Consider the following 25688-nt stretch of genomic DNA (forward strand, 5'->3'; position numbering starts at 1 on the left):
ATTTGCACAACATGGGTGCCTGGAACTGGGCTGCCTGCAAGAGGAGCAGGTGCTTTGAGCTACTGAGCCATCTCTTCCAGATGGAGAGTTGGTTTTTAGGTTGATTTCTCCTTCAGGCATGTCTAGATTTTTGACATCATATACAATGTTGTCATATGTAGAATCTGCACCCAAGAACCATATGACCTAGTAAACTAAGTAGAATCATACCATGCTTTAAGTGAGCTTACAAGTTTTTTGTTTGTTTTAAAGTAGGGTCTCAGCCTTAGCTGGTCTAGAAATCACTTTTTAAATGACGTGGGTCTTGAACTCAGAGAGATTTGCCTGTCTCTGCCTCTCTCAAGCGCTAGGGAGCTTACGGATTTTTATTGAACCACATCTCCTGTGGCTCAGGAGATGAATCAAGCCACAACCAGTAGTCTATTTCAGTAACCTTACTGCAGCTCAGGCACCTTCGGAGGCCAGCTCTACCAGGTAATGGACGCTAAACTGGGCCCAGAGTGTGGGTGTGGCAGGAAGAGGGTGGACCGTCCACAGGGGTGAAGATGATGGAGGCACAGGTCAGAGCCGAACAGCATAGCTGTGAAGGTAACAGAGGCACAGGCCTGAGGTGATAGGTACCTGGGAGGTAACCCTGAGTGTGCACCAGGCTTTGGTGTTTTGAGGATGTGGATCTCAATGTGGATGAGGCTGTAGATGTCAGGAATGCCTGGTGGGGATACCAAGGCAAGATGCGTCGGAAGAGAGGATGCCGAGGTGGGAAACAGCTGTGGTTGGAAGCAGTGCATGTGGTACTATGGCTAATACTGACAGAAGACCCCAGCCATGTACGTAGAAGACCCAGAAGAGTGCAAAGAGGATGCCTACAATGCCTCTAAAACTACCAAATGCAGGTAGTTCCGTTTGTGTGCAGGTGACAACTTCCAGGTCAGCCTAGGTGCTACCTATGTGAGACCCACGTGCACCTCAAATGCAGGAGCTGCTGCCCCTCCACATGTGGGTCTGGGTGGAGCTGCCTGGCCCAGCCTCCAGACGCCATCCTTGCGACTGACTTACGTGTTTTGCATGCAATACTGTATTGTGTTTTACTTGCTGAGAACCGCTGACACACCTGGCTTGTGCTGCCTGTGTTGCACACCCTGCTGTTATTATTTACTTAACCCTTCCTAATGGGTGAGCATATGTTAGGAGGATAATTCTTGTTCAGAAACCACCTTGGAGATAAATATCTCCAAGCTGGCATCCCCTTGAACGTGTGGGATGGCACAGCCAAGGAAGTAAGCGTGGCAGAACTGTCAGGTCCCAGCTCACTGCCCTCATCTGAGGCCCTCTGCACGGGGGACTGTGTAGAGCTGGGTCCAGAGGGTTTGCAGACCCTCTGCTTGTTGGTGGAGGTAAGATAAGGCTGGGTGTGTCTAATGGATGTGTTGGGTAGAGCTGGACAGGCCTTGCTGATTGGGGCAATGTTGCTAAAAACTTCCTCTCCTTGCGAAATTTTGTGATACACTCACTCCCTGTGCTGAAATCCCCTTCCCATGACTGAACTGTTCCCTGAACCCCGTGTTTACCCCCATCCCCTCCCTGAAAGCTGTCTGACTTACAGCTTGTGATTTTCTCACCTTTTGTTTGTGGAGATCAGTTCTATTTCAACTCAAGACAGACAGATCCACCATGATGGAGCTACTTATGGAGCATTCACTATCTGTGTGGAACCTGTACACTCCCACACGGCCTTTATCTTCTTGCTGATAGGTGCATATAGGTACACACTACAAGTAGTGTAAGGAATAAGGACAAGTGTGTGCACATTCAGCCAAGATCCAATGTTTTTTGCATGTGTATTTGTATGAGTGCATGTTCACATATGAGTGGGCACTCTTAAGTAAGCAAGTATGGTGTGCAAGTATAGAAGCCTGAGGCCCATGCCTCAAGTCTACTTCCTTTGGACCAGCACGGGTAGTTTTTCACATGGGCTCTATGGATTGAACTGAAGTCCCCAGGTTTGCAATGCAAACATTTTACCCACCTAGCTATCTTCCTGAGCCCCAACTTTCTGTGCCTCTAAATGCATGGATGCCTGACAGCCCTGGAACAAGGGCAGCCCCTGGTGGCTCCAAGAGTAGAGCCTCCCCCTTGTACAGCTGCCTCTGCTCTGCATCTGGTACCCTAAGGTCACTGTCACCTGCATTCCTCTGCCTGCGGACACAGGGAGAAGATGGAATGGACCTGGCGGATGCATGTGAGGGGTCTTCCTTTCACAAGGGATCTCTTCATATTCATTGGCATGGAAAGGCCTGGAATGTTCTGGGCCTTCGGAGTGGGCAGTGAGCTTAGTTAAGGACAAATTATTGTCTTGAGGCAGGGATAAGGCTCCAGGGCCACCTGTTGTTTGTATACGCAGCCTAGCTTATCTTGGTGAAAGAATGTTCTGGAATTGGCTTTTCTAAGAAGCTGCTGGGATTTCTAAGGTTTGATGCTCCAGTCTTAACTGAGAGGAAGTTCTGCATATCACCCCAGGATTTTCCCCTCGTACTTAGGGATAAGTCCATCTCCTTCCTGTGCCCCCAAAGAGGTGCAGCTGTGCCGGTGGAAGACCATGGTACATTGGTGTCTGGTGTCGGTGACTCACCAGCTTTCCATGCTTCCTGTGAGTGACCCACAGTGCTTCACCATCTGATTCATTTAGGAACTGGCACAGCACAGAACAGGAGACCTGCTCTGGCATCCCTGGCCTGTTACTGTTGTAAGGCTCACCAGACCAGAGACACTCAGGGCCAGGGTCTCAAATTCACCCCAGAGTTCCAGGTCCCGGTGCCCTATATAGGGATCTAGGCTGCCAGGAGCAGAGGGCCTCTCGTTAGAGGGACAGTGGGGCTGCTTGGTTCTCCTTTTCCTGCTTGGAGCATGCAGAACGATCTCTGATTTCTGGGTCTAATGATAGTGAGTCCCTCCTGGGCCCTGCTAGCTGCCTCGGGGACACTGTGAGTGCAGTTCTGATGAGGCCATCTTTCTGGATAGGTTTCTGCTTCCGGTGACCTCTAGTGTCTGTAACAGATGCAAGGACTCGTGTAGGTTATGGCCTTATTTAAAGTTGTTTCTTGATGCTGGTGGTTCCCTACAGCCACTGTTCTTAATGGGAGTCAAGAAGAAATAGCTCCTGTGAGTGCTTGAGAGAATGCATAAAGTGAGTTTGAGGATCATTTGTAATCTATGGATCACATCATACCAACCTCCAGAGTGTTTGTGTGTGTGTGTATGTGTGTGTGTGTGTGTGTGTGTGTGTGTGTGTGTGTGTGTGTGCTATGCCAAGCCAATGTGTACCACAGCACATGTGTCAGAAGACTTGACTCAGGCACCCTTCCTTGCTCAGTCTTCTGCTAGCCTTTTACATCTTGCCTGAGGGCCATTGGTATTTAGGGTCTAGAGAGTCTGGCTGTAAACATGCGACAGTTGCACCATAACTGTCTTGGGAGCACGGGGAACCCTGGCACCCTCAGCTTGAGAAAAGCACTGCAGGACTTCGCAACACTCGCTTCTTCCTGTCACAGGCATGCGGTGTGTAAAGTTGTCATGTCTCACAAGATGTCCACAGTGACCACATGCTGAGCGTCAATAAAAAACGCTGGCTCCTTTGGTTCCACTGTGGTTAAGAAGCAGGGACATTCAGCTGGGCATAGTGGCACAAGCCTTAAATCTAGCATTAGAGAGGCAGAGGCAGGTGGATCTCTGAGTCTGAGGTTAGCCTGGCCTACAGAGTGAGTTCCAAGACAGCCAGGGTTACACAGAGAAAGCTTATCTCAAAAAACAAAAACAAATTAAAAAAAAAAGATGAAGAAGAAGCAGAGGTATGCTGTCCTGAGGCTCAGCAGGAAGGAAGACGACTTGAGGCCAGGTCTGATGACACAGTAAAAACCCATCTCAAAAAAAAAACAAAAACAGACAAAAAGTTAACAGAACCTTAAGATGTGGTGAAATTGCTGAGGGATGGTTTCTGATCTCCGGGGGGAGGCAGTGTGACAGTTGGCAGTTAGACTGGAAACCCTGATCAGGCAAACTAGGGGAGCTTGACCGTGCTGGGGGGCTATAGAGAACAGAAAGCCCCTCCCATGGATGTGCCACATCCAAAGGAGTCAGGAGATAACCGCCCACTGACCTAGGCCTCCCTATCGCGAGAATCTTGATTATGACCCTTGTCGAGCTGGCCTGACCTTTTGTTGTGCCTTTCCGAGGAATTGCTGGAGACGAAAGCAGTTTGCTAGGGTAGCATTTAGTGGCTGGGGACTTAGAAGACAAATCCCAGTTGGCCATGGCCCTGTCTGCTCATGCTGTGTGTTCATCCTTCACCTCTGCATGGAATGGGGCTGAGAACAACAGGGATGGGGGGGCACAGTCCACGACCCTGGACAAGGCCAGGGGTCTGGGTTCCTGCTACATACCACGTCTCATTGTGCTCTCGCCAACCTGTGCTTGCCACTGAAACTGGTGGGGGTTCTGGAGTTCAGGATATGCCATCCAGGTCTGTGGTCATTGCAGGACAAGTGCTTCAAAACCCTTGTTGCATATGGGGAAGGGAACTGAGGCAGGGTCTCACTTAGCCCAGGTTGGCCTTGAACTTGCTATGTAGCTGAGGATATCCTTGAACTTCTGATCTGATTGCCTTTGCCTCCATAGCTAGAATTATAGCCAGGCACCCACCACTAAACCCGGTTTTGAACGGTGCTGATTGTCACACCTTAGACTTCGCACGTGCTAGGCAAGCGTTCCACCTCCTGAGCTACATCCAGCCTCAGCCCAGACTCTTAAAATGCTTCTGGTACACTTAAAGCAGATGCAGCTACACTCTGCTCTTTTGTGTGTGGCTGGGCCATCTCAGGGAGGCCTTTTTGACAGGCTGCATGAGTGCCACCCAGGTAACACTCAGCAGCTCCATCTTCGGTGGGTGCCATGCTCAGGATGAAGCTCCTCACATAGATCAACCTCAGACCCTCAAACCTCCAGATGAGGCAGTGACCGTCTGAGGCAGCTGCTGTTTGGGTCACCGCTGTTTGTTAGCTTGTCTTCTGAAGGGAGAAACAGGCCCAGAGAACCCCAGCAACTTCCTTAAGGCCAGCTTGAAGGAGCCAGACTTTGGTAGTTTCGACTTTAGGGCCTGTTGATCCAATTACTTCTGCTGGGAATGTGGGGCCACCCTAGCTTCTGTCCTAGAGGCGAGAAAAAGGCAGACTTCTCTGGCTTCTGAAAATGGAAAGCCTTTTTCTCCTTGTCCTTTATCCTGCAAGCCACCAGTAGGTGCTGTGTTGAGGAGGCTAAGGTGCCATCGTATACCCACGCAGGGGGAGTCCATGGCAGGATGACTGGAATGCAAGAACTAATTATATCTTGTGTGGTTTTGTGTTGAGGAAGCAGAAGAAAACGGTCTGAGTAAATGGTGAACACACACTGGAGGCCCGGCGTCTGAGCTGTTGCTGCTGCAGCCAGAGCAGGTGTGACTTGTGTTTGGGGTCTGGCTGGGGTCAGAGACTGGATAGGGATTTGGGAACCTTGGTGGGCAGGAAATGGGCAAAACAGTGAATCCAGCTCTCAGAGGCCATGTATTAGAGGGACACAGAAACCTCTAGGGATAAGGGTCAACACTGCCATCCCTGCCCTGCAACAGAGGTGATGAGCTCTGATCAGGCTGTATGGAGCAGCCCTGGCTGTTCCCTCATTCACGAAATGACAAGGTTCCTCCATTCATGAAGTGACAAACATACAGAAGGCCTCCGCAAAGGGACTCTTTCCATTTCATAATTCTAGGCCTTCACGTTGCTCTCTAAGCCTTCCTCTCCTGTGTAAATCACTTCCTTTGTCTCCCTAAATTTGTTCTCTGTCCTGACCCCGGGAGACTGCCCCCTCTTGCTACTCCTGTGACAGGAGAGGACCATTTGAGTGGGTCACTGGCAAAATCCCACTGGGAGTGGCCTAGGATTCAGCAAGCTAGGGAAGCCCCTGGACTGGGCTCAGTCTGGCCCACTCCTGAGCCCTGCAGGTTCCTCCAACACTCGGCCTCCAGCCGTCCACAGCGTGGATGTTGACCCTCTGCGACTGCTGGCACGGAGTCACTAGGTTCAGGGAACCTGTTTGGAGGGCTCTGTCCCTGATGCATATGGATGTACTAAAGAAGCCGGCCCTTACTCTACAGAGGCTGCTTGTTTCTGGTTAGCTTTAAAACTACCACGAAAGAAAAGAGAGGGGCTGAGGTGCGGCTCAGAGGTGGACTGTTGACCTAGTGTGAACCGGACTCTGGGTTCTGTCCCAGCAACCCCTGAAACCACACAAACAGACAGGGGGCGAGCACCCATTTAAATCTTGTGACTATGTTGTCTGTAGTTTCTTTTTGTTATTGTTGTTTCCTTGGGAAGATGAGAAAGATACAAATTTGAAATAAAATAAAGTTCCTTGTTGCCTGTCGCCTCCCTCAGTTACTGGCATTGGATCCCTGGGTCCCACATGGTAGACAGAGAGCGCCAACTCCTACAAGTTGTCCTTGAACTTCCACATGTGCTGTGGGCGAGTGTGCCCCCACATACACACACACATGCAATAAGTAAATAAAGTGTAACTGGAGTTTTTGAAAATCTGAAGAGAATAAAGTGATTAGATTATACTTGTCTTTGTTTTTGAGCCTGGATCTCACCCAGTCCAGGCTGGCCTTGAATTCACTCTGCAGCCAAAGATGACTTTGAATTCCTGATCATCCCGTTTCTGCCTTGCGGGTGATTACGGACTTGTACCACCATGCCCAGTTTATACAGTGTTAGGGACAGGGCCCAGGGCCATTTGCATGCTAGGTAAGCTTGCTAACTGAGCCTGGTGATTCTTTCTCCAGTGAACGGACTCTGCTCTCTGTGACAGGCGGTGTGCACATACATGACTTCTGTTACTCAAAAGTGGCTGAGGCGCCAGGGTGTAGTGACATACCCCTGAAGTCTCCACAGTGGGGAGGCTGAGGCGCCAGGGTGTAGTGACATACCCCTGAAGTCTCCACAGTGGGGAGGCTGAGGCAAGAAAACACTGAATTTGAACCTAGTCTGGGCAACAGAGCAGCAACCTGGTGAACATTAATCTATTAAAATTTACTTATTCTTATTTTATGTGCATTGGTGGTTTGCCTGCATATATGTCTGTGTGAGGGTGTCAGATCCCCTGGAACTTAAGCCACAGACAGTTGTGAGCGGCCATGTGAGTGCTGGGAATTGAACCCTTGTCCTCTGGAAGAGCAGCCAATGCTCTAAACCTCTGAGCCATCTCTCCGATTTTTTTTTTTTTTTGAGAAGGAAAAAGAAAGAAAGGAGAAGTGGTAGTGTGTGGTGGTGAGGCCAGCACCAGCCGACCCAGACTGCACTTCCCCTTTGCTGGCTACCCAGCACCTCACTTCCTTTGAAGTGTACAAGCTGCGTAGGTCCTGGGGAGAAAGGTCATCTGCCTGGGGCCGTAAGTTGAAGCAGAAATTTGTATCAGTACCTGGAAGCCAAGCTGAGCATGAGGGTGGAGGACCTGGGGACTTGACTCTTGGTTTCTCAATACTTTCAGAGCAATCTTCCTGAAGATTCCATTCTGTAAGTGCCAAGACTGACCCCAGAGACCCACGCACGGTACAGGTAAATCATTTTGTGTTTGATTTGTATGCCCAGGTTAGCAACTGATACGGTCTAGAAGCCTCCGTTGGCTCTAATGGACAGTTAGATACCTTGTTGCTCTGTGTACATTGGAGCCAAGGCTGAGACACGGCTGCCGTCCCTCAGGGCAGCATGGGGCTTTGATGCTGGCCACTGATGCCCCAGATGGCCTTCCCTTCCCTTTCTCATGTGTCCTCCAACTCCCATCCCTTCTGGGTTGTGACTGCTAATGGCATGATGCCCCTGTGTGCACCCCGTGTGTGCTTTCTCTCCTTTTCTGGGGTGTAGAAAAGACACGTGGCCATGTCCCTGTGTGTTTACGGCTCCACATCTGTGTGCCTGTATCTCCCATATGGCGGTGCTTGCCTGTGTAATTGTGAGTGTGGGTCCTGTGTCAGTTGTCTCTGTGTGTCTGTCTCTGTATGTTGACCAGCACTTCCTCTCAACATGGTATGGGCTACAGCACCCACACTGGCCTTCGCCTTCCTGCCGTGGGAAGGCACAGCACCGGAAGAGGGCTCCTGATGGCACTCGACCCAGGATTTGCGATGCATTTTAACTGGACAAAGCTAAGAGAAATAACCAGAAAGTGTGTAAAACCCATCGTCCCTCATCCTTCTCCTCTTCCTCAGTGCACAGTGACATAAGTAACAGCTTTGCTTCTTCCTCAGAGACAGCCTGGCCGGGCTGTGGTGAGGAGGGAAGCCCTTGCTGGGGGTGTGGACGCTGGTTATACACACGTATAGCATGGATATCTGGGTGCATTGGGGCAGAGACTACTTACTTGAGTCCAGGCACGTGCATGCATGCCATGGCTTGCCAGTGGAGGTCAGAGGATAACTTTCACAGTTGGTTCTCTCTTTCCACCGTGGGTACCAGGGATTGTACTCGGGTCGTCAGGCTTGCATGGCAAGCATCTTTACTCACTGAGCTGCCTCACTGGCCCGAGACCTCATTATTTCTCAGGAAGTCTAAGTTTGCACTGGGCTCCAAGCATTGTCTTGCTGCTTCTCCTTCTCCTCCTCCTCCTTCTCTTCCTCCTTTGGACTGACCATTTGTCTTTGAATTTTGTTGGTCTCTGAAATGTTTCTCGGGTTCTTTAGTTAAGAGGAATTTGAAAGTATGGGCAATTTCATGCACTGAGCGCCGCATTAAATACTAAGAGCCCCGGTCCCAATGAGTACCAGCCTCAGAGGTAAGTGTCTGTCTCTGTGCAGACCAACACTTCCTCTCAGCAGTATGGGTCACTCCCATGCCGACCTACACCTTCCTCGGAATGCAGTGGAGCTATGCAGCAGGCACAGTATGACCCAGGCACACCCACCCTGGTCTCTGACTGTGCACTGTCTTCCTGTTCCAGTCAAGGAACCAGTGACAGTTTCTGCAGTCCAAATAATATATAGTAGGTTCTTGTCCTCACTGTTCATAGTGCTGCATCCCGAAGCCCCCAGGGGGGGGGCAGAATGTTGCCATGGCTTAATTTCTGTTGTCCCTTCCCCCCCAAAATGCTTTGTCCTCCAACCAGCAGCACTGGCTGGGGGACACTCAGGGACACATTGTGGCATTTCAGTTTACATTTCTTTAGAGGAGTCAGACACCATGGTGCCATTCATGCAGCTAGAGAACATTCTATAAGAAAGGAGCCTTAAAAAGGCAAACGAGGTGCTCTGTAGCATCGTTGACGGAAGTTTCCTTTCTCTCTTTGGGGACAAAGGCACCACCATCTTTGACCTCCTGAGTAAGTACTCTCTGCTAGTATATCTGGTACTGGCCTGGCCTCTCCAGGCTGGGTTTTACTATTAATTGGCTCTCCGTTGTAAGCAGCATGGCAGTCTCAGTTCTGTGGGCTGCTGCCCAGGATCGAGCCACTGTCGATTCAGTGTCTGGCGAGGGCTCGCTCCTGACTGTCCATCATGCCTGGTGGAAAGGGAGAGGGAGATAGTTTTGTGGAGCATCCTCAGGAGGGCCATCCTCATGACCTCATAACCTCGAAAAGACCTCACCCACCTCTGTCACTGTCACTCTGTCCAGAGTTGGGACAGGAATTTAGGATGTCACAGTAACATTCACGGTGGCAGCTGAAGGTTACCCAGGGCCAGAGGCTGGGACTGACCAGCCACTGCACAGACCTGTACTGTCTTTGGGATCCAGGACCAATACCTGGAGTCCTGAGGGATTGTGAGGCCAGGCTTGTACTTCTTGGGCCTGAGGAGGTGACAGAATGCCACCCTCATGCCACAAAACCTGTAGGAAGAGATGGTGTCAGGATCTGTCAGAAGTTTAAGCCACATTGTACTAATAGCATGACATCCTTCAGGTCTCTGCAGGTGGCCGCTAGTCCCCCATGGAACCCCACTTCACTCCTGGCTCTACCTCCTCCTTAGTTTGCGCCCCATCACCACTGCTGGTCGGTAGGCACCATGGCCATCACACTCCACGCCCTGCTTTGCATGCTGGCTTCCCACCCAGCACAGCACCCACCCACTTAGTGCGCAGGTTTGGGGTGTGAGCTGGGAGGGGTAAGAGCCCATTTGAGGCATTATCTGAGCTTTGCCTGCTCACGTGGCGGCTTGAGGCTGAGTGTTGACCTAGATGGTGAGGCCCAGCTGCTCCCACTAGCTGTGCCTTGCCAGGTTACTACAGTGGAGCACACCCCTGCCAGCTGGAGGTCTTGGCTCTGGGGATATGCCCCGGGGCCTGGGGACGCCAAAGCTGGGACAACAGCTTTGTGTTAGACAGCTATTCAGGAGCTCCTGGACCCCTCCTGGAGCTCTCAAGGGACAGGTCCTCTGTAATTCAGTGTTCGGACTAGTGACATCAGCATCTCTGGGGTGCCAGCATTGTGGGGGTGGAGTGCCTGGCGAGTGGCTGGCAGGGAGTGGTTGGAGGGCCGCACCCAGCGGGGGGGGAGGGGAAGGTGTGACTAGGTTCTCCTCTGTCCTGTGACAGCCAGTTTCACCTTCTTGTCTAAGCAAATGAGCAGATAGGAAGTAGACAGAGCAGGCTCCTGTGGCCAGTGTCTCCGTGGGGTTGGAGTTCAGGGGACAGTTTACTTTACCACAGCCATTTAGGATCCCCTGTTGTGTTTGCTGTGGTGCCCAGGAGGATGCTTAAAAGTCTTTGTGCCTGGCTGGAAAGATGGCTCATCGGTTAAGAGCACTGATTGTTCTTCCAGAGGACCTGAGTTCAATTCCCAGCACCCACATGGTGGCTCACAACCATCTGTAATGAGATCTGGCGCCCTCTGGCCTGTAGGCATACGTGGAGGCAGACTTTCTACACATAATAAATAAATAAAATCTTAAAAAAAAAGTCTTTGTGCCATCTTGTCACTATTGGTATCTCCTCTAAGATGCAGTGTGTATACACACACACACACACACACACACACACACACACACACACACACACACACCCCTAGGTGCATATCTGCAGATGCATGCACACACAGACATATAGTCATACGTGTTTACATGCATCTGCAGATATAGATATGTGTGCACATGTGTATGCATGCACTTCTTTGCGTGTTACATACAGAGATACACATTTAACTTGGCATTTGCAGGTGTGGCCATTTGCAGGTGTGGCCATGTACATGAGCGTGTACATGATGCACACAGATTTGCATGCACAGTGTATATGCACTTGGGCACAAACACGTACACACAGTGCTCTCAAGGTTATATTAATGGTCCCAGACCTGAACTATGTGCTCACCACTCTTTAATCTTGCTCTGGCTGGGGGTTGTTCCTGTGTTCAGTTGCAGCCCCTGCTGAGATTTTCAGAGTTCCCTGGAGGTGGAGAGCTGCCTTCTGACAGCCCAGGCAGGCTGCTGGAGAGGCTGCAGCTCTTTCTCCTGGATTTCCAGTAGGCAGGTCTTCCTTCTCAGTGTGGTAAATGGGCTCCTCGTGACCCTGTCTTTACTGGGATGTCAGGCCCTCTTCTGAGACAATTCACTGTCACTGCCGAAAGCAGGAGGGCCTCAGCTGTCAGTGGGAGACCTCAGCTTCCCCTGAGGGAAAGGTGTTACATCCGTTTGTTTAAATTGAAACTCAGAGAGCAAGGTCCTGAACTTGGCATTCAAGGATGACTGTGGAGCTTTCCTGGAAGGCACCGTGGAGGCCTGTCTGTGTGGGAGTGGCAGTCGCTTTGTTTAAAGTGAGTTTTAAATTACACCAGTGAGTGGTGTAGAGGGGAAAAAAAAGGAAAAGGGGGGGGGGTCAGACCCAACAGCCCTCCTCCTCCCCTTCCTTTTCCACTTCTCTGTCCCCCATCCCCCTAGGCTCTGGCTGGTCCCTGGGGTGTGTTTTAATTTAAGAGCATCAGGGTTTCGACAAGGCTGTGGCCCTCTAGTGTCTGCCCATGAAATAACTGTGCTCCGCATTGTGGGGTTGGGTCTACAGGGCAGGAGCTGCTGCCATGGTGGGCTCGGCTTGGCTGAGCATGTCCTGTGCTTCTGTAAGCAGTGTCAGGATCAGCCCAGGGTGGAGATGTTTGAGGACCATGGTGAGCCCCACACTTCCTACTGTCTTTACAGTTAGTCAGGGTTGCCAGAGGAGTTGCTTCTGGCTGCCACTGAAGGCCAGAATGGTAGTGTCAGATCCCCTGGAACTGGATTTCAGATGGTTGTGAGATGCCATGTAGGTCCTGGGATTGAAACCCAGGTTCTCTATCTAAGAGCAGCAACTGCTCTTCACAGCTGAAACGCCTCTCGAGTCCTAGCTGATGCGTTTTGTAAAGCTTATATCCAAGCGCAGCCCTGGTCAGGCTGACTTCCCTGGAGCAGTGAGGAGCTTCCGTTATTCCAGCCACTTGGTATTTTCCTTCAAATTTGTGTTAGCTTGTGTCCTGTCTTTCCCATTCCAGGGACTGTACTGGGGCACAAACTGAGGCTCCTGCTCTCTGCCCCTTGTCTTGCACCTCTGCCCCTCTCCCACCCTCCCAGTGAGTTCCTCCTCTGCCCCAACACTCCCCTTTAGCGACTGAGACTGCACATGAGGCCATGGTAGGGTATATTGATTACATTTTCACTGTAGACCAATCTCTCTTCCCCTGGAGCTCTAATTGCTCCATTTCAAATGTGTTTGGTAATAATTCATTCTTAGACTGCAGGAAGATGCAGGCGCAGAGCCTTAGCTGTGGTGTCAGGGACCAGCCTCCTTGATGTCACTCTGCAGGTCATGGAGTGCGAACCTTATTTGTTTGTTTGTTTATTTATTTGTTTGTTCATTTATTCATTTATTTTTGGGGGTGTTGAGACAGTTTTGCTATAGCAGGCAGGAAGTATAGGTGGGGCAATCAGACTAGGAGAATTCTGGAAAGAAGAAAGACAGAGACGCCATCACCAGCCAGACACAGAGGAAGCAAGATGAGAATGCGTACTGAGAAAAGGTACCAAGCCATGTGGCTCAACATAGATGAAAATTATGGGTTAATTTAAGTTGTAAGAGCTAGTTAATAATAAGCCTGAGCTAAAGGACCAAACAGTTTATAATTAATATAAGCCTATGTATGTTTCTTTGGGACTGAACGGCTGTGGCACCAGGTGTGAAAGAAACTTCTGTCTACAGGGTTTTTCTGTGTAATAGCCTTAGCTGTCCTGGAACTAGCTTTTGTAGACCAGGCTGGCCTTGAACTCACAGAGATCCTCCTGTCTCTGCCTCCTGAGTGGTGGGATTAAAGGCATGCACTACCACCACCCAGCTCTGAGATCCTTATTTTTATGTTCATAGAATGGCTGTTAGAGCTCCAGACATCAACTCTGAGTTCCAGGTAGGAGCATGAAGATGAGCTTAGGGTCAGAAATGCTATTGTTAGCCAATTCTGTAGAATTGTTTCTAGTAATTTCCACTTATATATCTTTGGTAGAACCAGGGCCACTTAGAAATGTGTTGAACTGGGCGTTCTGCCCACCTAGGAACATTTAGGATCCTGTTACCTAGAATGAAGCAGGAAGCATCAGAGGCAGGGCGGGTGAGCATGCTGAGAGGAAGGGAAGGGGAAAGCTGCTGAGCTTGAGGAGGGCAGATGGACTGGGAAGGAGGTGCACCCAAGACAGGCTTACAGGTTGGGTGGCCGTCATCTCCATGGATCCAGACAGTGGATGGTGCTGGAGGTGGGTGAGCATGCTGTAGTGGCCAGTGCCTTCCTGGGTCTCCCATCCCTTGTGTCTTACTGAGGTGAGTGTTTCATCGTGGGGCTCAGGGATATGTGTGTCCTGTGATACTCACAGCTCTGGGAAGGGGGAAGTTGGGGTTTTGAAGTCCTGTGCTGCTTCTGAAGGTAAACTTTAGGGGGGCCTCTTCATCACCCTACACAACATGAACATCTATGTGTCTCCCAGTTAGGGGTCTGTTTCTTTGTAGTGTCTGAATTATCTCCTGTCCTTTGGGTCATAGTGGAGCGTCCTTACAAACAGCATGCGTGTTCATCAGCTACCAGGTTGAGGGCACTGTGCTGTGTCTGGTGTGGACCCAAGCGCTCCTCTTTATCCTTTGTTTTGGGCTCTGCACAGGATCTGTGTTTCACAGTTCACAGCAGGACAACTTCTTTCTCTGTGTCTGGTCCCCTGCACCCCACTCCTTCCTCCAGGATTTTATATAAACTTAAGCAAGTACTCTGCTACTAAACATTTGATTAACTAGTTAATTAATTAAATTCTGAGCCAGGGCCTCCCTGTGCAATCTTGGCAGTCCTGGAACTCACCATGTAGACAGAGACCTGCCTGCCTCTTCCCCCAGAGTGCTGGGATTACAGGTGTGTGCCACCACATCCAATACTCCTTTTTGTTTGTCTATTTGAAACAGGGTTTCACTTGTAGCCCTGGCTGACCTGGAACTCACTATGTAGACTGAGCTGGCCATGAACTCACCGAGCAACCCCTGTCTCTGCATTATGATTTAAGGCCTGTGTACTTTTTTTTACTTTTGTGTTCAACTTTTACTTTTGGAAGAACTGCCTTCTTTCCTTTCTTCTTTCTGTTTGTATATTTAAATTTTATTTCAGTCCAGGTCTTATGTAGCACAGGCTGGCCTCAAGCTATGTAGCTAAGGATGGCCCTGAACTTTCCTTTCTTCTGCCTCCACCTGCTGCTGCATCAACATGCCTGGATTTATGAAGTGCTGGGGCTTGAACTCAGAAGTTTGCGCATGATAGGCAAACACTCTAACAATGGAAATACACACCCAGCCCTTAAAGGGAGGCAGGCAGCAGAGTGGCATGTGACCCCTACCTTCATGACCTTGGCTGATGACCTCATAGGACGTCACCTGGGACCCTCACAGCTGGAACCGTGTGCACACAGATCAGAGGACCTCCTGCCTGTCACAGCTCCCTTGCCCTGGCCATCTCTAGTTTCTGCAAAGCACAGGGCTTTCTGGGCTTAGACCCTTATGCTGCAGCAGCTCTGGACCCAGAGGGTGTTCAGGATCAGGGTGCGTGGCTGTCCTGGCTTTCAGCCCTTTCATCAGCAGTGTGGGCGCTCAGCATTGGAGGGAACTGGCCCTGCTTTAGGGTGCTCGTGACTTGTACCCCAGCAACTCACATCTCCTTTCCTTATTCTTGCAGGAGAATGGACTCTTGCTAGGCAGGGTGCACTGTGGACTTGCTCAGCAGAACCCAGATTTCATAATTGTGTTTCCCAGCTGCTGCCTCAGTTCTTGGCTTTCTGCTCCTCTGGTTGGATGAGAATAGGATTCACCCCCTTGGTGCTGAGCTGCTGTGAATCTGTAGGGTAGGGCTAGGTCTGGGCCGACCCCTGTTCTGTGACACCACACCCTATAACTGGAGTCTTTTGTGTGTCTCCTATAATTGCTTTTGAGCTATAGCAACCAGTCACTTGAGGAAAAGATCAGCTGCGGTGGCCTAGAATATTCCACTCCTTGGAGGAAGGAGGGGTTCAGGCTATTCTGGCTTGAGGACGCTTATAAATGTGTTGGGATGGAGGCCAGACAGCCTCTCTGGGCTGCACTTGAGGACAGGACAGAGGGCTGGATAGAGATGTAGGAGCAGCTGGCCCTACCCTCTGTGGGAGGCAGGGGAGGCCTGGCAGGCAGGTAGATGCTGTGCCAGCCTTGGGTCCATGTCTGGGAACCGTTGTGCCCTGTCATCTCCTGCTGACCACACTCAAAGGTGCGGCCTACGTATGTAGCAGGGCAGCCGTTGTGACACAGTTTGGTGTGTTGGGCTCTGGTGGGCAGGGCCAACAGACTCAGAAACGGATCCTGATGTGTGCTGAGCCTCAGGCCTGGCTGGGGTAGGTGAGGACAGGGTCAGGCTCAAGAGCCTCATGGCCACAATTCCACCAAACACCAAAACCTGTTTTTCTGTTCCTTGTTTGGACAAATCAGAGTTAATTGCTGCTGTTTCCATGGTAATTAACTTCTTCCCAGTGAGGCAGGAAGAGCGCTCTTAGCCTCCTGGGCTGGCTGTGTGTCCTCTGTGGAAGCCAGCTACTCCTGCAAAATGAGGCCCTGAGGGCATGTTTTCATAGGTATAAAGGTTAGTATGTGTGCTCACATACTGTGTGTATCTGGGCACATGTGTTTGTGTGTATTTACGGCTACATGCACGTTTGTGCATCTGCCCACGCGTGTGTACTCTTGCATGTGTTCTCAGGCATGCACCCTGACACCGCAGACTTGTGATGTCTGATAATTTTTCTGGGTTAGCATGTCAGAAATTGGGAAGTGAGCCTCCCAGGGAACTGAAACCCAACTTGTTCCTTTCATTTGTGGCTTATCGCCACACGACTGGCTTTCCCTCTAGCTGCGGATCTCAGATCACAACCCACCTTGGTAGGTCCATCTTGGTGTGTTTAGCCTTGTGTCTCTGCAAGGTCTGCCTGTCTGGCGGCACCACAGATCCTGAATGCCCTCATGTCCCTCAGCAGACAGATTCAGACAGGATAGGCAGTGGGAAGGGATGGGGAGGGGGATGACCGAGAACCTGCTGGAGCTGCTGTGACCTGTAGCCTTTCTTTCCTTCTTTTGCAGGTTGGAAGGGAACACCAGTAACCTTTGGCATGAGGTGGTGACGGTGGCCACCGCTAACCTGGCATGTGGGGACTCGGGAACCGTACCACTCATGGACTTCAGTCTGTGCTGCTGGCCCCAGCCCTGGGGCTCTGAGAAGTCCCTGCTGCCACACCACAGCTGCCTGCTGCCATCTCTGTGTGTCCACTGCTGAAGGACTTGGTGGCCCCTGCCTATGAGGATGTGTGCACTCATTAGGGGGCTATTCCTGGCCCTGATGGTAGTGTTGGGGGCAGTGGTGGCATATGCGCCTGTGCCTCGGATCACCTGGGAGCATGGAGGTGAGTTCTAAAGCTGTGAGGGCTAATGGCTCTGGAGGGCATGGAGATGCATGCTTTGGATGCTTGGGTGGAGTCGGTCAGAGCAGGCTTAAGTCACTGGGATGTCTGAAGGATGCCGTGCGAGCAGAAGGCCCTGCTGGCTGCTTCAGGCCCCGCAGCAGGTGCCAAGCTTTAGTCAGAGTGCGTGTGTGACCTCAGCAGCTCACAGTTTAATGCCTGCTGACTAGAGGCACCTGAGCTGCGCTGCTGAGATTAGCTAAGCCTCAGAAGTCTTCAGGTTAGACTTCCAGGACGGGGCACAGGCTAACAGCATTCCAGGGAGGGATCAGAGGGCTGGGAAGCAAAGTGCAATAAGAGTGCCCAACTTGCCGGGCAGTGATGGCACACGCCTTTAATCCCAGCACTCAGGAGGCAAAAGCAGGCAGATTTCTGTGACTTAGGGGCCAGCCTGGTCTGCAGAGCGAGTTCCAAGACAGGTTCCAAAGGCTACATAGAGAAACCCTGTCTCCACACCACACCCCACACCCCCCTGAAAAAAAAGAATGCTCAACTCTGAAGCCACCTGGACATGTGGAATACTTCCTTATAGGCAAGTTAATGCCAGCTCATAATGTCAAACTAAGTAACACAGTACATACTGAGAGTCCCCACTCTCAGGAGGCAGAAGCAGGAGGACTGCTTGTGTCCTTCCTGTGTTACCACGTTCCTAAAACTGCTTCAGGAACAAAAAGAATGTCCCTTGTCTCTGGAAGTCATGGGCATGACTGAAAATTGTTGAGAGACCTGTGTCCGCCCATCTTGACTTTTTTTGAGGGGGTGGTGGGGAAAGAATATGGGTCCTATTCTTTCCAAATGCTCTACCATTGAGCTACGTCCTCAGCCCTAGTACTGAATTTTTGTTGTTGAGGGTTTCAAGTAAGTAAGTAAGTTTCCTGAGTGGGAAAAATCCTGAACCATTATGTTTTTTTCTAACCCCAAAGTGGATGGTTAAAGACACGCTAAAGAGGTACAGGGTAGACCAAGTATCTGGTGTGTGGTGTGCTGGACGGCCCCGGTATGAGGGATTTGGAACTCAGCAGGACTAGGGGACAAAGAGGGCGCTCAGGGGTATAGCCTAGGGATGTATCCAGCCATGGACCAGCCCCTCTCACATTTGGGGGAATGCATTGAGGTTATCTGGGGTCCTGAGGACTACTCCATGGTGTAGCAGTGTGACACAGTTGGCTATGTGACCAGGTTGCTGCTGACCCCGAGGGGTGAGACCAGGGTGCGTGCAGGCCAAGCAGTGATTCCTTGACTTTTGTTTCCCTTCCCTTCTGTGCTGCCCACAGAGGTAGGCCTAGTGCAGTTTCATGAGCCAGGCATCTTTAACTACTCGGCCTTGCTGATGAGTGAGGACAAAGACACTCTGTACGTTGGCGCCCGGGAAGCTGTCTTCGCACTGAACGCGCTGGACGTCTCTGAGAAGCGACATGAGGTAGGTCCAGCGCCCTCCCTGCCTGCCCCAGGGGCTCCCTTCTGCCCATACCTCTATACATATCTGGCTCAGGACTCTACCAGCAAGGTCACCCAAGAAAAATCTAGGCTGTTTCTGTGTCTGATTTTGTTGTATATACATGGTCACCCTTAAAAGGATGAGAGAGTAACGGGGGCTGAAAATGACTGAAATTCATTATATAGATGTATAAAACTGTCAAAGGAAAAAGTCAGGTTGAGAAGGGGCCGAAGGGATGGCTCAGCAGGTAAGGCACATGCTGCCAAGCCAGGTGACTTGAGTTCAACCCCCTGGACATGCGTGGTAGAGAGAACCAAGTCACACAAGCAGTCCTCTGACCTCCACATATGTGCTGTGGCACATGCACAGCCATACCTACATGTAATTAAAATGTAATAAGCATGTTTAGGGTTAAAAAAAAAGAACCGGTGTGTGTGTGTGTGTGTGTGCTGGAGGAATGACTCAGTCATTAAGAGCGCTCTTTGCTCTTCCACAGGACCCAGGCTTAATTCCCAGCACCCAACCAACAACTGTCCATAACTCCAAGGTCTGCCACCCTCACATAGACACACATACAGGCAAAACACCAAGGCAAATAAAAAAAAAAAGTTTAAAAAAAAAGAAGAAGAAGCCAGACAGTGGTGGCGCACACCTTTAATCCCAGCACTTGGGAGGCAGAGGCAGAAGTATCTCTGTGAGTTTGAGGCCAGCCTGGTCTACAAAACAAGTTCCAGGACAGCCAGGGCTGTTATACAGAGAAACCCTGTCTCCAAAACAAAACACAAAAGAACAAATGAAAGCCCCGCTTTGGGGTGTAACTGAATCGGTTACTGTTTTGTTCTGAGTGTGTGTCGCGGTGAGTCATAGGACATCCTTAGGTGTCTTTCCTCAGGTGCCGTCCACTTTTCAAATTTTGTTATGTCGAGACATGGTCCCGCAACTGGTCTGGAGCTTGTCAAGTAGACTGGCAGCCAGCAAGCCACAGGGACACTCCTGTCTCTGCCTTCCCAGAGTTGGGATTACCCGTGTAGGGCCCCACAATGGGACTGCCAGTGTATGACCCCACCCACACCTGGGATGCCAGTGTACATTGCCACACTTGGCCTTTTCACATGGATTCTAGGCATCAAATTCATGTCCTTATGCATCACTGCAAATACTTCCTGCATGGAGCCATCTCCCCAGCACTCTGCTGTTCCTCTGGAACAAGTCTGAAGGCTGTGTTATCCTGCTAGTTTGCGGATGATGGTCACAGAGCATCAGGAAGCCCTGGGGATGACTCTGGCCTCAGCATCTGCCTGATTTTTGACCCTCTTCTCGGTCTGACTTTATTCTGGCTGCGAACCTCTGTGCTGAGTTGTGTTGTGTGCTTTCTGTTGCTGTCTGTTTTGTCCCAGCGGTTCCTTCTCAGGGGAGGCTGCAGTGAATGGGGCTCTCATGCATCCTTGCATTCCTCCCTCACAGGTGTATTGGAAGGTCTCTGAAGACAAAAAAGCAAAGTGCGCAGAGAAGGGGAAATCAAAGCAGGTAATTGTGGGTCACAAAGAACCCGCGTGCACATTTCTTAGGATTTGTATCCTTTCAAGGACCACGGCTTCTCTCTACATGCCCGCCGGGTAGCATGTGATTCTGCTGGGCTCAGTCCTCTTGTCTCAACACATCTACCCCCCTCTGCCCCCCACCAACCCCGTGTCAGGATTAGTGTTCTCGGGGCAGGCACTGGAGAGGCTTTCTCAAATGGCCTGGCCTTGTGATTACCTGCCCACTAGTACCTAATGTAAAATTGGCTACCCCTTTCCACCCCCCATGTTTCTGGATTCCTCTGCACCCACTGAGGTCTGAGAAGGGACAGGGTTGGCTGTTTTGTTTGGTTGGTTTTGGGGTTGGGGGTTTTTTGTTTTTATATATCAGTGTGGTGCCCATTCAGGGAGACTGGGCCTTGGATCCCTTTTCTCAGGTGCTCTGGGTACCCACCTGTGCCCACCCTGGTGCCCTGCAAATGCTTCAGATGTTCTTAGACCACAAGAGCCAGGTTGTCCCTGATGGTGGTCATGATGGCTGAGTGATGGCAGAGTTTATCAGTTGTGGACTGATTTCAAAACAAAGATTAAAAGAAAAAAAATAACCCTCTAATTTTTTTTTTTTAATTAAACTTCCTTGGTTAAATGTGAACTGAACACTTACACTGCCGTACTGGCCTCTAACTGCAGTGTTAACTCAGGAACTAAGAGGCGGGCAGGCATTATGATGGGCTCGCTGTCGTGCAGGCAATCCCTGTAGCCCGAGTGAGCTGCCTTGTGCTGCTACATGTGGGGACCCACAATGAACTTGGTAGGGAGCCCTCCTCTGAATGATTCCCCATCCGTTTGAAAACAGTTATTGTAAAAAAGAAAGAAAGAACAACTTTCCCTCTTTGACATAATTTCAGGCTATAGCCCATATAATCTGAGCGCTGTTCTGCTAAAATAGCACATGGGTTGCAAACTGTCATCTTTGTTTTCCCACCGGGCCCTCAGGGATGCGCAGCTGGCTGTACCCTCGGGTTTAGCCTTTTTTTCTGACTTCTACTAGTCGCTATTTCTAGTTCTGTGCTGGCGGGAGTGTAGGGTGGGGTCCCCAAAAGAGCAGAAGGAGTCTGTATAGTGCTTCGGTGATATGGGCACCAAAATGAATGGTGTGTTTAGCAAGGGTAAATAAATACATTGCCATCTGTCGTGGGTACCCTGGTACAATTTGAGGTCAGCTCTTGTTTGGTCTTGGCTTTGTTTGGTCAACAGATTCTGACTGAGCATCTTATTAGGGACAGAGCTAAAGTCATGCCTGGCACTTGAACTGCCTGTGGACAGTTCGCATTGAAGAGCCTGGCTCACTGTGCAGTGTGCCCCATCTATGGGCACAGACAGAGCAGCCTGAGTAGAGAAGAGGGCAGGGCAGTGGGTGACTGGCCTTCACCATGGGGACATGCAGGTTCTTTGGTGGTTGCCTGTTGATTGTGTGTGTGTTTTCCTTGCAGACAGAATGCCTCAACTACATCCGGGTGTTGCAGCCACTCAGCACCACCTCCCTCTATGTGTGTGGGACCAATGCGTTCCAACCCACCTGTGACCACCTGGTAAGGCCCCAACACGTCCCTCTTATCATGTGCTCACACACCAGCCTGGCCAGGGGTGAAAGGAGAGCCAGACTCTCCTGTTCTCTCTGCAAGCCGTATGGACCAAGAACACACAGTCAGACTTCCTACAGCAAGCAGCCCTCAGCCCTGTTCCCCCTGACCAGGGGCTGTGTGCTCCACAGGCTAATCTACAGTAGCCATACTTGCAGTGTGGGATAAATGAATTTATTAAGTACATGGCAAGACAGCATATAAAGATAATTACCAAGAGATAGATAGGTACAAAAATATCAAATTGAGTGTGTAAAATGCCCCTCAGAAATCAAGGAGGTCTCATTAAGGCAGCCTGTTGGAGCTCCCAGTAGACAGAGCCCTGGTTACAGCAAAGGTTCGCTTGGGCGAGGCTTCTAAATAAAAAACAAATAGCAGCCGAGAGACTATGTCATCAGATAAAGAGCTTACAAACCGAGGGAGTTGGCAGTCACTTCTGCCCGCCCCGCACTGTAGGCACTTTTTTTTAATATTTATTTATTTATTATGTATACAATATTCTACATGTATGCCTGCAGGCCAGAAGAGGGCACCAGACCTCATCACAGATGGTTGTGAGCCACCATGTGGTAGCCGGGAATTGAACTCAGAACCCTTGGAAGAGCAGGCAATGCTCTTAACCGCTGAGCCATCTCTCCAGCCCCTGTAGGCACTTTTATATCATGAGATAAATAATAGTAAAACCTCTTTTGTAAACAATTCACCTTCTAGCTGCTCTCAAGGGCTTAGTGTTCTTGGGTGTTCTTCATAGTGTTCTTACTCTTGGGTTCTTTGCTGTTCTCTCCCCTCTGTCACAGGGTTGAGGAACAGCCCATCCCCAGACAAAAGCGAAAAGCCTGCTTGGGTCTGCAAGGGGGAGGTAAAGCCCTGCTTCCAGAGACAGCTGCTCTGTGTGCTCGAGCAGCCTATGGGAGTTTACAAATACACTGTATATTACAAATCCCTCACCTTTGCCCTTGCCGTGACCAAATATTCGACAAAAAACAACTTAAAGGAAGAAGGCTTTACCTTGGCTCACACTTTAAGGGAATAGACAGCATCTCAGAAAAACAGAAGGCAGACAGGGATAAGAAGTAGGGGTGCCCCCCCAGAAACTGACTTCCTCTGGTAGGTATCACTTCTACAACCTCCCCCAGCATAGTGCCACCTGGAAACAAACCCATGAGCCCGTGGGAGACATTTTACAAATAAACCATAACAAATATGAATGAAACATACTATATGGTTTTCCTCTCTTTAGTGGGCATAGCTCCAAAAATCTCCACTGGATGACAAAACCTTGGCTCTTACTAAACCTTAGTCTGTGTTCTGATGACCATGAGGCTCGGCATTTGAGGAACAGTAGCACGTACCATGAGGGTCTGCTGAACATGGGGGAGTGACCACCCTGGAGGGACAGGGCAAGGAAAGGAGGCAGGAGACTTAGTTCATTGCTCTGCTGCAGTTGGCTGTGGATGACTGGAACCACAGATGGGGGAAGAATCCAAAATGAAAAGCTTCATTCACCTAAACTCTCTATTAGCTGAAATTCAAAACCTGTTCCCAGTTATAGTTCAGCTAGAGGCTAGGCATGCTAGCATGCAAGAGATGTTGGATTTTGATCCCCAGCACCACACATATACTTATATAAACATAGACCATATGCATATCCACCATACATACAGAACACACACACACATACACACACACACAGAGTCAGACATATAACCAGACAAAACACAGACTCATTAGACATTCACTTAGGCAGCTAGGGGTGGTGAGGCAAACCAGAAATCTCCAGCGCTTTTGGGAAACTCCTGAGTATGAGGTCAGCCTAGGTTATAAGATAAAGCTCAGAAGATTCTCTCCAAAGGAAAAAAAAATATCAAGAGAGAATTAAGAACTGAATACTGTATAGCTGTCTGGGGGAGAGAGCCACTGTACAGGTTTACCTGACTGACTGTATTCTCTGATGCAAAAAATATTAGCAGTGTGTGTGTGTGTGTGTGTGTGTGTGTGTGTGTGTGTGTGTGTGTGTGTTCTGTGTGTATGGTGTATGTGTATGTTCTGGGATGTAAAGGCCCTTGGTCCTCAAAGATAGACATCTTAAGTAGAAAAGAAGGAAAGCAGACAGAAAGGAGGAAAAGAAGAGAGTGGTGTAGTAGAGATGTCTTCACATTGGCACCTCCTGACTAAAGCCTCATTGGTCTAGTTGGAAGTGTCAGCACTATGGTTTACATGCCAAAGCAATACCTGGGTATGGGGTAAGGGAATAGAACGCTTGGTTTAAAACTAGACTAGGAAATTCTAACTTAAAAAAGAAAAGAAAAAGAGAAAAGCTCCAACCTCCAGCACAGCCCACCCCTGTGGCTGTTTGTGCACCTGAACCACACTGTACCATGTGCCATTTTTTGCATGTGTGTAGCTATTCATATTTGTAATTGTGTGAGTGTGTGTACATTTGATAAAGTGTGAGCCGTGGTTTCCATAGGCCTTTGCAAGAATCTCTTTAAGAATGGGGGCATCTGGTCAGGTGGTACTGGTGCACACCTTTAATCCCAGCACCAGGGAGGCAGAGGCAGGAGAATCTCTGAGTTTGAAGCCAACCTGGACTACACAGAGTTCCAGGACAGCCAGGGCTACACAGAGAAACCCTGACTTGGAAGAAACAAAATAAAAATAAACAAAAATTGGGGACATTTTCCTGCACAACTGAATTCATTATTGTAGCTAAGAAAGCACAGTGGTTGTTAGTCCCCTCCGTCTTTCTCCCCTGTGCAATAGCTCAGAGCGGGCATAGCCCAGTAGCCTCCAGGCATCCCTGTGAGGTTTGATGGCAGATGTGTATTATTATCTGGGCCACGCTGTCACCTCAGCTCATACTTCCTAACCTGATTGGTGACCTTTACTGCTTTTACTGGACCATTGGGCATGGCAGCCATTCTTACCTGTGAGGCCCTGTGTGCTTGCTGGCCTGTGGCTTCCAGCCAGCTGTTTCTGGCAGGGCTGGTAGCTCCTGACTGGTGGACAACACTGCTCCTCAACCTCTCCAGTCTGTTAGGTGTACAGTGCCTGCCCCCTGTGAGTTCCCTAACACCCCTGAAGTGCTGGCAGGTTGCCCTGTGACGTGGCTCCTGTCTCTTCTGTTTTTCACCCGCTGTACTCTTCTGTAATCAGAAGTGGAAATACCTTATCATCACTTGTGGGCATTTCCCCCAGTTTGTCACGTTTTCCCTGTATGAGAACATTCTGATTCATTTGTATTAATGTTTGGATGTATCTGTTTTTTTTTTTCCTTGTATGTGTCCTGTTTCTTGTTTTATGTTTGCCAACCTGTCAGAAGTTAGAGTTATCTGAGAAGAAGGAACCAAGGTTGAGAAGATACCTCCCTCAGGTTGGCCTATAGGCAAGCCTCGAGAGTATTTTCTTATTAGTGATTGATATGGGAGGCCCAGACCACTGTGGTGTATGAGAAAGCAGTATTCCTCCATGGCCTCTGCTGTGTCTTTCCTCCAGCCAGAATTTAAGGGTTCATGCTTTTAGTAACACCAGTTTGCTGTATAATCCCACCTGCCTTGGTGATCTGGCTGAGGCAAACACAGACTCTTCTATTCCTGTCTTTTGTTTGTTTATTTATTTGTTTGAGACAGGGTTTCTCTATATAGCCCTGTCTACCCTGGAACTTTCTTTGTAGACCAGGCTGACCTCTGACTCAAGGGATCCACTTGCCTCTGCCTCCCGAGTGCTAGGATTAAAGGTGTGTCCACCCACTCCCTGCTTTTATTTGAATCTTAACTAGTAATGAATATCACACAGCATATGACAACTATAAGTGTATGCATATGTATGGCTATAGCATAAATACAGCTTAAAGAGGCTGAGGTTTCAGAACTGGGCTTGGAGAGTCTGTGTTGATTTCACATGAGACCAGTGCTGGGAAGGAGCTCAAGTGTTTGAGAGCAAAGCCGGAGAGACAGGCTCCAGTACATACCAGGTGATAGTTTGGTGTGGAGGGCCAACATCACAGTGATAGATGCCCATTGCTTCCTGGGGCAGTACATACCAGGTGATAGTTT

At 49.8% G+C, this 25688-nt stretch overlaps 1 protein-coding gene across 9 annotated transcripts in view; it reads left to right on the forward strand.

Annotated features, from left to right (window-relative positions):
* The window catches only part of Sema4d (semaphorin 4D), a 99991-nt gene that overhangs the window by 47736 nt on the left and 26567 nt on the right, over positions 1 to 25688 (forward strand). For 5 of the 9 annotated variants that reach the window (XR_001229509.2, XM_013355207.2, XM_026778082.1 and 2 more), the window contains 5 exons: positions 7573 to 7640; positions 16656 to 16975; positions 18307 to 18452; positions 19935 to 19997; positions 21484 to 21582. Coding sequence is in view for 8 of the 9 variants with exons in the window: in XM_013355207.2 (XP_013210661.1) it covers positions 16870 to 16975; positions 18307 to 18452; positions 19935 to 19997; positions 21484 to 21582 (414 nt within the window). In the remaining variant the exon portion in view is untranslated. Of the gene's footprint in view, positions 1 to 5399; positions 5484 to 7572; positions 7641 to 16060; positions 16162 to 16655; positions 16976 to 18306; positions 18453 to 19934; positions 19998 to 21483; positions 21583 to 25688 lie in introns of those variants that run through there. The other 4 variants (XM_026778083.1, XM_005371313.2, XM_026778084.1 and 1 more) reach the window with 3 other exon arrangements.

The sequence above is a fragment of the Microtus ochrogaster genome, unplaced genomic scaffold, assembly GCF_000317375.1.
Source record: "Microtus ochrogaster isolate Prairie Vole_2 unplaced genomic scaffold, MicOch1.0 UNK104, whole genome shotgun sequence".
Lineage (NCBI taxonomy): Eukaryota > Metazoa > Chordata > Mammalia > Rodentia > Cricetidae > Microtus > Microtus ochrogaster.